Here is a 13,082-nt window from a genome sequence, read left to right as displayed (position 1 = left end):
ATGACGAGCGGGCGGATGTGTGCGTCAGCTGGGAGTTCTGGCCGGGCTTAATGCACTTATGGTCGGTGCAATATGCAAATGCAATTAAGATGCATGATGGCGCGGAGTGGAAGCCGCACGTCCAACGCCGCCCACTGGAATGGAAGTGGAAGCACGTAGAGCTGGGATTTCAGTTGGCCAAAATCAATAGTGGCTGGCAGTCCAAGAAACAGCCAAATCTGCATTCGCAGTAGGTGCCTCAGAGAAAAACTTTTCGTGGCAATCGGAAGCTGAAAGGATTTTTTAAACTTCCATCAAAAACTTTTTCATAAAATCGAAATATTTTCGTTTTTTCTCAGAGAAATGAAATAAATGAAACGGCATTGAATTAAAGAATAGCACCAAAGTTCGAAAGCAATGCAAGTGCGCGGCAGTTTGGCTTTCATATTGCCACAAAACGGATTTCCATAAAACGGTCCTGTGTTTTGTTATCCAAGTGAAACTCGCAATAGACTTTCGCAGGCAATTTGCAGCGGCAATCGCGATAAGGTAACCTGATTCCAGTCTTCGGGCGAAATCCTTATAGCCAAGCTCACACATCAAGCACTCAAGCTTATGCAAGCAGAAAGTTTTCAAAATATTTTTTATAGCCAGTTGACAGCGATGAAAATTCGAGGAAATTCGAGGCGGCGCGGAGCGGGGGTGGTGAAAACCCAGCGACATGGAGATGAAAGCCAAAAATGATGTCCTGATAACGTTCACTTACTCACGCACACAACCCAACTCATCGATTTGCCAGGACCTTTTTTGCACGGGAAAATAAATGGAGAGGTATGGGATGATGTGGCCCTGTTGCCATGGCATATGGCAATCAAATTTCAGACAATAATTAATTTGTCCATCACAAGCTGACAATTGAAATGTCCATCAGGTGCAGCCAAATATCAAGAACTAATTGACAAACTCTGTATTTCGTTGGCGTTCGTGGCACCATCAATTAAATGAGTTTTGTAGCTATGCAGCCAATGCATATGTTTAAATAAGAATAATTATTGGTGACACGATTGTTGTTCAATTATGGCATTCATTCAAACTATCAAAGGCCTGTTGAATGCTTTTATATTGAAATTGCGGTTGGGCGTGATAAAATATAGCACATTGTATTTTCTTAACAGTTGGTAATTTGATAAAAATTCTCTATGCATTTATTTCTGAAAATTGGTGGAATTTAAGAATGTCCTTGGAGTATTTTGCACTTTTATGTAAAATATTTTCTCGCAAGCTGACTGCTTTGTCAAAAATCAACTGTCCAACAACATTTAAGTTGGCTTAGCCAGGCCAAAAAAGTGCGTCTTTGTTTGTATTTAAAACTTTGAAACAGAAAATGCTGCGCCTAATTGAAACTCTTTTGGCCAAAGTAAACAAATAAACAGCTGAAGCGAGACACCGAGGCCATTGACGTCACAGCATTTAAGGGCCTGGAAAAGTTGCTGTGCCACAGGGAATAGGAATATGCGGAGGTCCTTAGAGCAGGAGGTTGGACTCGAGACGCTGAATGTCCTTGATTCGCGCCACACTCCAGGGTGCGGGTCGGGCAAATCTTTTCTTAGTCCCTAACAAGATTGATGGCAAATAACTAGCTGCATTTGCCATCGCCATCGCCATCAGCATCCATCTCGTCGAGCTGATGGCAAATCGGATCATGTCAATGCATCGCAGTGCAATTTCTGCTGCCAGGCCCCAAACAATAGTCCTTTGATTTGCGAAGGGTTAAATGGGCGAATTGTCGAGGGCGGCTGATTCGCTTTGATCCCATCCTTTCGCACAGCGATTTGCAGAATACATTTGCCAAACACACATTTACCCATTTCCCTGCTATCGGCTTGCATTGTATTTGTTTATGGCAATATTGAATCTGATTCTGTTCTTCATTCAAACCGCAGAGAAAATTGCCATTGTCGGCATACTTAAGGTAGCACATGGGCGTTGTCAATGCAGGATGTTTGCTAACGGATTTTGACAACTAACCGAACTGGGAAAATTGGCAGCACTTATATGCTAAGAAGGGGCATGCTGTTTCCAATTATACTAATTGGCTATTAAATCTTTCAAATATAAGATGCGTATGATAAGTAAGCCATTATTATTGAGTACCAGTCCCGCGTACTCCTACCTCTTATAATCGATAAAGCTAATTTTATACAAGAGCACTGGGGATAAGAAACAATCAGGCATGTTTGAGTGGATTCCTCCCAGGCTTTTTCCAGAGCCACCTAGATACCTGCAAAGCTTTGGAGTCCGCATAACATACATTTTCCGGCTCGAAAGTTACAGATACCTCGACTTTTATACGGACAGACAGCGGACAAACGGACAGACAAAGCTAGATCGATTTCCACTTTGAGCTACAACATAAACTAAACATTTTGTGGCTTGTTAGCGTTCATAAGACGTTCAAAAGGACAGGTTTCACCCATGCCTTTGCACAGGAAACGCATTAGGTGCCTCCCTCATAGGGATTTATAATCCATTTCTGAACGAACTAAGCGATCTGAATTGGTTTTTATTGAAAATATCGCCGAAACACGGCTGCCCCGTGAAACAAGTAATACCATCACAAAAATAAAAGCCTCGGCTGAGAATGGGGCAAATAGCATTAAACACATTCCGGCAAAACCATTTGTAAGCCACTGCGTGTGGCCGCAGGGCTATTTGCCACAGATTCGTAGCACAGTGATTGTGGAAAGGATGGAAGTAGCGGGAAAGCTGCCACAGCGCAATGCAATCGATGCACTGCAGCCGCACAATTTCCATTGTATTGGTGATTAATTTCTTGCCTCCGGCGGGCTGCGGATCCCGTCGCCGAGTATCCTGGGTATCCCCACAAGGACTGCGGCAGGACTTCTCTCCTTTGTAAACAAGTTGACAGACAGGCGGGCATTGGGTATTCCCTTCCTCGTGGAGCGATGAGAGCCGTATTGACGTTTGATGAGCGGATTATCATCGGCAGTTTCCCCTAACCAGGACACAAGTGTGTTCGATCTGGGTTTTCCTTGCCGCACAATAACTGCGCCATTTCCCACCGCCCTGCCACATAACAATATGTGCGCCAAACTGTTGAAAATCCTTGACGATTGTTCTCTAATGCGGGCAGCACTTGTTGCAGCCCCCGGCAACTGCTAAACTATTTTATTCCGCGCTCAGCTTTTATGGGTTTCCGTATCGCTTTATGTTTCGGCTGGCCATGCATAACTTTAGCTTTTTAATGCGGAAAAGTTTCTCCCTTTTGGCCTAAATTCGAGAAGTTCTTTGGCTAATATTTCACTTCGTGCCATGCACAAGTATACTCCATAAAATGTTTGGACTAATTTTTATAGTAGGCACAAACAGGGAAAACCAAAAATAATATCCCCACGTATGCACTTGTTCGTTTTTTAATAATTAGATTAATACATTTAGCATCACAGTTGTGCCAAATTGTCCCTTCACAGTTTTTAGGAACTGCCTCACTGCAATGGATCCAAATAAAAGCCAGTATTAATATCGTGCCGCACGTTATTTCGCTTTTGCAATAAACTCTAGTTTTATGCCAATGCGAGTGGGAGTGGGAGTGGGCATGGGGGCGTGGCAGTAAAGTGCATCCAAGGACGGGGAACAAAGTGGGCATGCTAGTTCGTTTCACAAAATAACCCCCATAAATGTCGGGCAATTGTGTGGCAGGATCATAAAGTGCCACGCACGTAAGAAGAAAACCGAGCAGCCCAATTTCCTTTCCAGCCACAAAAAGTGCAAGATGAATTACCGTTTGGCTGCGTGTGTGTGCCACTGTCGTCATCTCTTTTGCATTGCATATATCCTACTCGCTCTCCCTCCTCTGTTGTGTGTGTGTAGGTGAGCGTATAATGAGCTGCTGTTTTACATTTTAATTTCCGGCTACGTTCAAATGGCTGTCCGTCCGGCTGGCAGCAGAGATTTGCGGATTTGCTAGCTGTGCCATCTCGCTTTCCATTTTTCCACTGCTGTTGGCCGCAATTATTTAAATGAGATTACAAAAGACTTATGCAGCGGAAATCTTATTGTGAGTGTATTGTGTGCTTGTCGTTCATTTGTCTGCCGCCGCTTGTCTGCTCCGGAATCGTCCTTCCTCCTTCCTGATTCCGGACCCGGCATGCCCAGTTTCCACCTCCGCCTTTTGGGCCCGGCTCAGATTACGGCTTAGACGACGTGTGTCAAAAGTTATCCCGGCCAATTGTTTGGCTTTTGTCCGAACTACAATAAAGTCGACGTGCATACCTAATTTGATTGTTAATTGCCCTTTTTTTGGCCAAGAGATTAGCCTGCCGTTGGCCCAAGGTCTGAGCACCTAATGAGTTTGCCAGTAGTTTCCACTAACGGACACATGTCAGTTAGCAAAGTTCGCCCTAAAGACCTGGCGCAGTTGGCAAGTTTTAAACTAAATAAATTAGCATTTAAATGAAGTGATGGCTCGGTTGGGAGCTCCACATGCAGAAACTTATTTAGTTCGCTGGGATGAGTGGTGCTCCACTAGTTCCTGGAATTTCATAGCTCCATGGACATCTAACATATCTTAATGCTAATGCGAAATGTATCGATTACTTTGCGGCTTAAATTTCGAAGCATTTCCAGGTTGATTTTGCATTCATCGGGAGAGCGTACATTTATGTATATAATATTCTGTTAAGTGCTGTATTTAAAACCACGTCTTTTGTTACAGAACTCTTTGAGTGCAAAGCACTAAGCTTAAAACATCTTTCTGTGCTGATTATAAAATTGGTATCCCCTTGCTTTATTTTGCCTTTATGATTGCACTTTGCCAGCCGGCTGCTCACTCACTTTGGAATTCAAATGAGCCCAGCAAATCTCTACTCAGGAATGCGCAAGCCTTTTCCATTGAAACCAGGAGCCCAAAGGATTTGCCACCCCACCGTCGTCACCGCCTTTCGGTAACCAAGCGTCACCATTGCCACTTTTGTCTCGTTTTGCGCAGCTGAAGCAGCCGAAGCCTCTTGCACCTGGACTGGCCACGCAAAATAGCTTTCAGCGCTCAGCGATTCGAAGACTGCAGCACCACACCTAAGTGTCCTGTCCAGCCATCCAAGGCAGCCAGCGCCGCAGGATATTTGTGCATACAATAAAAACCAGCAGCTGGAGCACGAGCAGTGCCGGCTTAAACAGAAACTGAAACAACAACGCCGCTGACAATTTCCACTTACCCAGCACCCAGCCACCCAGCACTCTCCACCCACATTTTCCATTTTCCTGTGTATTTCTCCTGGGTTTGGCTTAACCTTGGTTTAAGAGGGGCGGGTTGGGGGGCCAATGGTCAAGCTCAAGGACGTCGGCTGGAGTGGGAGTGGCACATTCGTGTTGCAGCTGACATGTCTGTGGCAGGGAGAGCAATCTAGAAAAATTACTGCAATATGGAATAACAGTAACTATTGTGCTAATAGGATTAAAATGTATGCAGCGCAGTCCACAGGCGCCGACTGCCGCTGACAGCCCAAAGGGGGCAAAGGGGAGACGCCTCCACCCACCCACCCATCCACCCATACAGGTGTCAACAGATGCTGAGTGTTTTGTCACCGGACAACCCCACGTATCTTTTGTTTTGCGATTGTGGCAGATACATTCACACCCGCAAGCGGATTCAACTGCAGATGTAGAACAGCAAAGTGTAATGGGTTTTCGCGGAGTGCGGTTAAAAGTTTAGTGGTTGGTTCCAACTTAAGCATAGTTTCACACAGAATATTTGAAAGGTTTCAAGTGCTCTTTCTATGCAATTTTAGTATTTTCGGTACTTTTCGTGTGAGAGAAGCAGCGGAATTTTTCTGGAGAAATCAGTGTTGGCTAATTCTTTTCAACGCAGCCATTGCCTAAGGAAATGGAAGCTGACTGACGGCAGTTGTAGTTGCAGCTTTTACTTCTCGGGCCGACAAGGTCCATCTCGGCAAGGATCGCGGCAGCGTTTGCCCTTCTCCTTCTTCATTTCCCTCCTAAACGGTTCGGACTCTAGGAGGAGCATTCAATTTAGCAGATGGAACCACTTTAATAGACGGGCAATCTCACTCTTAAAGCAGCCGCCAAAGAACTGATTCTTGTTACAGGTTTTCTTGCCCTTCTCGGTGCCTTGGCTCTGGTCCACCTTTTTGGCCAGCCCCCTCGAAAAGCACAGTGATTGATGGAGCAACTTGTTCCTGGGCAGCACTTTCAACAGCATTCCACTCATTTCGTATGTGATTAACTGTGCAAATGGTAAATTTTGAACTGCTACGAACGAAAAGGATGTCGAATGTGAGGAAGTGAGGGCTTGAACATAAAAGAATGAGCCATACTAGCGGCGCCTGCTAATCGAAAGTTTTCATCAAAGTTTTCACATGCCGGGGCACAGAACACTATGAAACTAAAACTCTCCTGGCTGCCAAGGGGCAACGAGTTTGTAATGACTTTGAGGAACTAATTAGAATGCAGCCGGATGGCGATGCACTCGCCCACCAAAACGCAAACACTTTAATCGAAAAAGTTCAGCCAGCTTCAGATGAATTTTCCCTGATACAGCAATTGAATATGTTTACGGAGAAGATGCCACGATTATGTATTAAGGCAATGAAATAGTGCTGGAAAGTCAACCAAACTTTTCATGCATTTTTTCATTTCTACCAACACTGAATCCCGCTACTTATTTAAGCTTGCTCCCAAAATCAATATACATTTTAAGCCACCCACACTCAATTGGCTTATTGTTCCTGCCGCCGAGCTTTTATCCTTATGCATTTCTTGGGAATCGAGGAGTCTTACGGACGTTATGTGCAGTATTTAGTTTAAAGCAACATCCTTGGCGTCTGTCAGTATTTTCTGAGCTGCCTGAGAGGATTATCGTGTTCGGATATACTTACAGATCCGTGTTCACATGCTCGGACACACATTTCCCCAGCGTTCGAGGCCAATGTGTTGCACTTAGTGCGCCAGCTCATAACTGACAGTCGAGAGCAGAAAAACGCAACAAGAGCTTCATGGAAGCAGATCAAAGCCGAGTAAAATGGCGAAAATGCGATAGGAAAAGTGGAAAGTTCGAGCCAGCTTGGCACAACGAAGCGGAAATGCTCTGCAGCGAGCTCTAAACGTGGAAATGCCATTAATCAAGCCTTCGCCAATATCAAACAAGCTGGAAAATTTCAATTTCATATTTATCTACTCGATTGTCCTGAGGGTTGCAACCCGGACCGTCGATACGTTGCAGTTGCCACATGCAGCTCATTTTTTTGTAAGTAGTCTGGGTGCGGCTGCCTTTGAGTCAGAGGTTTTAGTTTTTGGGGTATTTTTAGCAGGATTTTTCGATCATTTTCGGCTTATGTGGGGTGGGAAATGCGGAAAACTGTGGGCTGTCGCCTTGATTGCAGTTTACATAGGTGTCAATTAGCAACGGTGCGGTTGGCTGCCTCTCAATGGAATTATCGTTGATGTTTTCGCAGTTCTCCCCCGGAATGTGCAACACACTTGGTTGACACTCGAGGGGATCAAAGGAGGATTAGCGAGCGCATTTAAGCCCGACATGGACACCCAAATTACTAGCTTATGTTGTCGTCAATCTCGATGGGCCAATAGTTGTTTATATTACACTTGCGAGTCCCCTGTTGCTGCAATATCCATTTAACCCACTTAGCGCCATAATAGGTTACGCTTAAGGACAATTTTGTGTAATTGTAACAGCCCGAAAAGGATTTCCCCAATATCAACGTTCTTTGTGGGTTAGCACTTTTACTTTGGGCTATGGCTCCCAAGTTATTGTTAAGAAGCAGCTTTCAACTTGAACCTCTTACCGCCAGTTCGCCAGATTTATCCTTGCTTAACAATGTTTATCTATCAATTTCATTTCAACAAATTATGGGTACAACTGCTTCTCGACAGCTGTCTTCCCTCGGAACTCAGCAGCCGAAGTGGCGACAGTCGGAGCCATGAAAGTGATGAATAACTGAGAGTAATGTTGCGAAATCAATAAAAATCCTTTACAGGATCTAGGACACACCGCACACTGGGAACTCGGGGTGCTTTGTCGCACCAGGACTTTGGTCGAGCGCATTTTTATTATCCCAAACTAATTTGAGGGTTGGTCCTTGATTTCGCCTCCATCTCTGTCGCACTGTGTCGTGCCTCTCCCTCTTTCCCACATTCCTTGTCTGCCTCTTTCCCTCCAGGCTCGCTGCCATGTTTTGATGTCATTCGCTACACGTGCTTAATTTCCTATAATTTATTTAATACTTGAAAAATAAGTTTCTTGTTTACTTTTGTATTGAGCAACCCCTCGTCGCCCGAGTATGCCCGTATGCGAGTGCATGCCCGATTCTCCGTCCATTTAACGCCACTGGGGCGTGTACGAATGCCAATGAATTCGCATTTCGCCATTCGCCACGCGGCGTAACGAAAAACGTGAAAATTCTGGGTGTGGAATGCAAAGGCGATGCAGGACAAATCGCCCGCCGGGGAATTGCGTGGCGTGCCAGGAGGAATGCCCCGTCTGCAAATTCAGATGCTCCTACTTAGCGTCTCCAGATAGGCTGTCTTATATTAGCCAGAAGTTTGCCCGCCCAGCAGGAAGCAGTTGAAGGGGAACTTTCATTGGCATCAGCAGCATCGAGTTTTGGCCTTTCCCGCTTCCTCCAGGTGGGTTGATCACTTAAGCCATCCAATGGAGGCGATCTCCACCCTCACTCTTTTATGCTCGCTGTTGGGCTAATTAGGCTTCATCCGCTTTGGACACATGGGGATGCCGGCCAAACTAGTTGGCTGCCTGATTGACGCACATTGTTCGTTAGTGCAGTTGCCATGGCTTCCCCGAGTAATCCCAGTTGCCACCTGCCACTGAGCTGCCCATGGAAGCTATCGCTTACGGAAATTATATGCTGCTGGCTCTCGAAAATAGTAAGTTCAGGGGTCGGGATGCGCCCTTTTGGCAGCTGGAAAGTGGCTAAAATTGCATAGTGAAATAACCAAACTTTGGCCGCAAACTGCCAATTAAAAGCGGTTCAATTATGCTACTAAGTTATGCAATTCGTTTAAAATTAAAATTCCTGCTTCTTCCGTAGAGCCAACTGCATTTTCTTGTGCTGAGAAGTGAAGTGAGGTTTTCCTACGAGGACATGCAAATATGGTGCACCCTGACCTACATGGGAGTAATTAATGCCGGTCCAGGGCTTCCAGCCCGAAACCGCACTCGTGCCGGGCACTGCATCCTGTTCCATTTCCTCAACGTTGGTTGGTCCACTCTAATGGCGTGTGAGTGTATTTGCGTAAGCGGATTAGCAGCGGTCAAATGTGTGGGTGCACTGTGCAAAAAGTGGTCATAGGTTCGGGGAAATGTCGCGAAAATGTTGCATTGCAAAAGTCGAAAATACTGCATACTATTACTTTTCATTAATTTTACTTCATTTCACATTTCAATTTTACTTTTTATAATACATCCCTTTCTAAGTTATCCCATGCTATAAAACTGAATTCATCTGGTACCTTCGGCTTATTTCTCTGCGTGTAAAGTGGGAGAGCAAATAAGTGAAGCAGCAGTTTCTTTTCCCGCCCAAAGTCCAAAGTCCAAGGTAGCCAAGCAACAAAATCCTCCATTTACCGCAGGGAAGAAAGGCAGCGTTCCCACAAGCAAAGTCCTCGATAATTGGGAAGAGATGAGTGGCCTGGGTCCGGCAGCCTGTTGGCTGGCCCACAAGCGCATCGAGTCCTGGTCGCGCATGGCCAAGGAGCGGGTGGGAGCGGTGCGTCGCGTTACTCTCGATCGGAACTCGGCGGATGAGGGTACGGCGAGTGGCAGTGGGAGTGGTAGTGGCGCCTCCGCCGCTGCGGGGGGCAACGGCGCCTCGGCGGTGCACATCCTGCCGATGGGGGAGGGCTCCACCACGCCACCGCCGCAACCCATGACCCCGCCGCCGTCGGCCTCCTCGGTCACATCGACCACCAGCGGAATTGGCAGCGTTTCAGCCGGTAGTGTCAGCGATAGCTGTGATTTGCCCACGGACTCGGAGGTTCTTATGACTGGGGTGGGCACCTGATGGACACTGCTGACATTTCACATTTGTTCGCTTCCCCCAGGAGGTGGCCATTGCCAAGGAGTGCCAGCCCATCCAGCCGGCCAGCCAGCTGCATGGAATGCACGGCGGCATGGGGCTCAACCATCACCACATGGGCACGGTTTCGGCCACCGGCACGGACATCTTGCGCGGACCCGCCGAAGTTTTCCACAGTCCGCTCCACTTGCACCACCAGAGCCGCTCCTTTCCGCCGCGCCTCCAGCGCACGCCGTCCATCTCCAGCCAGAGCAGCGTGGACAGCGCCCCCTCCAGGAATTCGGTAAGTGCCACGCCCAACCAATAGCAATTCCATTGGCATCCAATATGCTTCCCGTCGCAGGGTCATCGAGGCTCGTCGCCACAGATAAGGACTTTCGGACCGGACGGACGCAGCTCGCTGCCAAGTGAGCCCGGATTTCCGCACCATTTGGCCAGGTCACCCAGTCCCATGCGAACTATTTCTTTGGATGCGCGCTGCGGCAGTCCCGCCCACGCGGCGGATCCCGGGGATCTGAGGACGCCCAGTCCCTCGCAGAGCAGCTTGGCCTCCTTGGCCGGAGGATCGGCCATGGGAGGCAGCAGTTCCGGAAAGGGCGTGGCCGGCGGTCGCTGCCTTTCGCCGCTGCTGATACCGCCTAGATCCCAGCCCGGCGTGGATCCCGCAATGGGTCCCGCCTCGCCACTGGGCGCCCTCCAGCCGGATCTCTATCGAATGCCGGACGGACCCGTTTACCTGACTGCTCCGGAGTCCAGTCACGCCGTGGGTCGTCTGCATCTGCGGGTCAAGTACGACTATCACCTGTTCGACCTGACGGTTCATCTGATTGAAGGTAAACTCCACGTCGTGACTATAGTAGTCTCTAAAAATATATTAAACTGCAAACGTTTTTCTTAACAAGATTTATTAGAACAATTTTTAAACAACCCCGTAATGCACAACTGATATAATAATATTAATATAATATAATAATATTAAACTGAAAACTGAATACCGAGTGTCATTGTGCACCCGATAGGTACTGATAGTAGTTGGATCTGACCTCTATGACATCGCCACTGTGGAGATTCAGGAATTCCGCCGTATCGTATTCCATGATGGGAAGGGTACGCGTCTTGAAATATATATTCCTCAGATCAAGTTTGTAGTAATCGGCGTAGGCCCTCATAACTTTACGCATCGGCATGGCGGTGGACATGTTAAATTCCACAGCTCTTCTCTCCACACAACGTAACTTGATGTCAATGCGGCGCATTCTGTGATATGTACTTATTGCTACGAAAAGATATTGTAATACTATAACAAACGGGTGGATGACTGACTAGGCTGTGTTTGCCAGGATAAACTTAGAGCTTAACACATCGGAAATATATTCAAATATATATTCAACTAAATTAAATTCTTGTTCTCTTTAGCTCACAACCTGAGTCCCATCGAAGAGGGCGGATTCCGGGATCCCTATGTGCGCCTGATGCTGCAACCGGAAGTGGACAGCCGGAAGCGGCAGACCCACATTCACCGGGGCGAGTCCAATCCCTACTTCGACCAGCACTTCAAGTTCCCGGTTTCCCGGGATCAGCTCCAGGGCAAGGAGCTGATCCTCCAGGTGCTCGACTACGATCGCTATTCGCACAACGACATCATCGGCGAGGTGCGCATCTCTGTGGATGGGCTGGATCTGTCCAAGTCAGTGGAGGTTAGTGACGGCTGTGATTTGCTTGGCAGCACACATTGCAATACAGAGTACTTGCAGATCTGGGGCGACCTGCTGCGCACCAAGAAACCCAAGGAGGATCGACCGGAACTGCTGTGCTCCTTGAACTACTTGCCGCAGGCCGAGCGATTGACTGTGGTCATCATGAAGGCTAGGAACTTGGATACTCTGCAGGAACCATATGTCAAGGTGCATATTACGTGCTCCTTCAACGCCATAGGATACAATAAATGTCCCTAAAACTCTCGATTCGCTTCTTGCAGATTTACCTGATTCAAAACGGCAAGCGCATCAAGAAAAAGAAGACCAGCATTACGAAGTCGGACGATCCCACCAATCCCATCTGGAACGAGGCGTTCACCTTTAATTTGCAATCAAATTATCTCCACAATGCAGCCATCGAGGTAACCTTTAGCCTTTGCCTTTGCCTTCGCTGTCCACGTGGACCAGGCCATAAACCGAAGGTCTGCGCCGCTTTAACAGCTCCGGCTGCTAATTCCGGGCAATAGCCACGGTTTATTGCCGGCCGAGTTTTAATTGAATCCCCCGTATATATACATATACATTTTCCGGCATATTTTGTACCTCGGCAGATCTATGTGGTGGGCGCCGGGAGCGAGGCCACGGAAATCGGATGCTGCGGACTGGGGCCCCAGGAAAGTGGAACTGGATGCCAGCACTGGCACGACATGATTAACAATGCCCGCAAGCCCACGGCCATGTGGCACTATATCCGCTAGGGCCGTGCAGAGTGAATTATGGATTGTGGATTGTGAATTATGATTTATGAATTATGATTTGCCCAAAACACATGCAATTGCTCCTCTCATTGCGTCTATATAGGTGTACTACTAACGTAACCGTGTCTGTGTGAATTTTCCAATTGCATTTTTGGGCGGCTCGCCGCCCCCAGCTTATAATGTTCTACGAAATCAAAATCTCATCTATATATATATGAATGTACAATACATACTAATGCAGCTAACTAGCCCTCCAAGAAGCTCAATCAAAAGTTCCTAAGCAACGACAGATTCTTCGAAAAAGTACCCACGAATTATGAGTATTATGAGTATTTGTGGGTAATTGGTTGAACGGTTTGATGTTTGTTCTTGTTGTGCATTTGGTGCAACCTCTTGGGAAAACAGCACACACACACAAAGGGCAGCAGAAACCCGGCAAGGATACAATAGGAAATCGGTAATCGCACATCCAAAACCGTCAGCCAGACTTGTTGACATTTCCATCGACTTCAGCAGACACTTGAGGAGCCTGCCGCCTCCTTTTTCGTCCTTCTCCGCTC

The 13,082-nt window shown here is 47.2% G+C and overlaps 2 protein-coding genes across 3 annotated transcripts in view; one reads left to right on the top strand and one right to left on the bottom strand.

Moving 5' to 3' along the window:
• Positions 1–12,767, top strand: part of LOC6546086 (synaptotagmin-5) — a 49,563-nt gene extending 36,796 nt beyond the window's left edge. Inside the window, exons 1-7 of one of the 2 annotated variants that reach the window (XM_001972742.3) lie at positions 9,672–10,025; positions 10,093–10,350; positions 10,411–10,900; positions 11,484–11,764; positions 11,822–11,971; positions 12,046–12,186; positions 12,376–12,767. In XM_001972742.3, coding sequence (XP_001972778.1) covers positions 9,672–10,025; positions 10,093–10,350; positions 10,411–10,900; positions 11,484–11,764; positions 11,822–11,971; positions 12,046–12,186; positions 12,376–12,522 — 1,821 coding nt within the window. In that variant the 3' untranslated portion in view covers positions 12,523–12,767. Of the gene's footprint in view, positions 1–9,671; positions 10,026–10,092; positions 10,351–10,410; positions 10,901–11,483; positions 11,765–11,821; positions 11,972–12,045; positions 12,187–12,375 lie in introns of those variants that run through there. The other variant, XM_015157629.2, reaches the window with a different exon arrangement.
• On the bottom strand, positions 5,713–6,336 carry LOC6546088. Its single transcript, XM_001972744.2, has 2 exons — positions 6,067–6,336; positions 5,713–6,009 (listed from the first exon to the last, which is right to left on the bottom strand). Exons 1-2 carry the CDS (start codon positions 6,224–6,226, stop codon positions 5,918–5,920), a joined length of 252 nt encoding a protein of 83 aa, XP_001972780.1. The 5' UTR covers positions 6,227–6,336; the 3' UTR covers positions 5,713–5,917.
• Positions 12,768–13,082: the final 315 nt, after the last annotated feature.

The sequence above is a fragment of the Drosophila erecta genome, unplaced genomic scaffold, assembly GCF_003286155.1.
Source record: "Drosophila erecta strain 14021-0224.00,06,07 unplaced genomic scaffold, DereRS2 tig00000021-arrow-pilon, whole genome shotgun sequence".
Lineage (NCBI taxonomy): Eukaryota > Metazoa > Arthropoda > Insecta > Diptera > Drosophilidae > Drosophila > Drosophila erecta.
The sequence above is the reverse complement of the archived record's forward strand: the minus strand, read 5'-3'. Positions and strand labels throughout refer to the sequence as shown.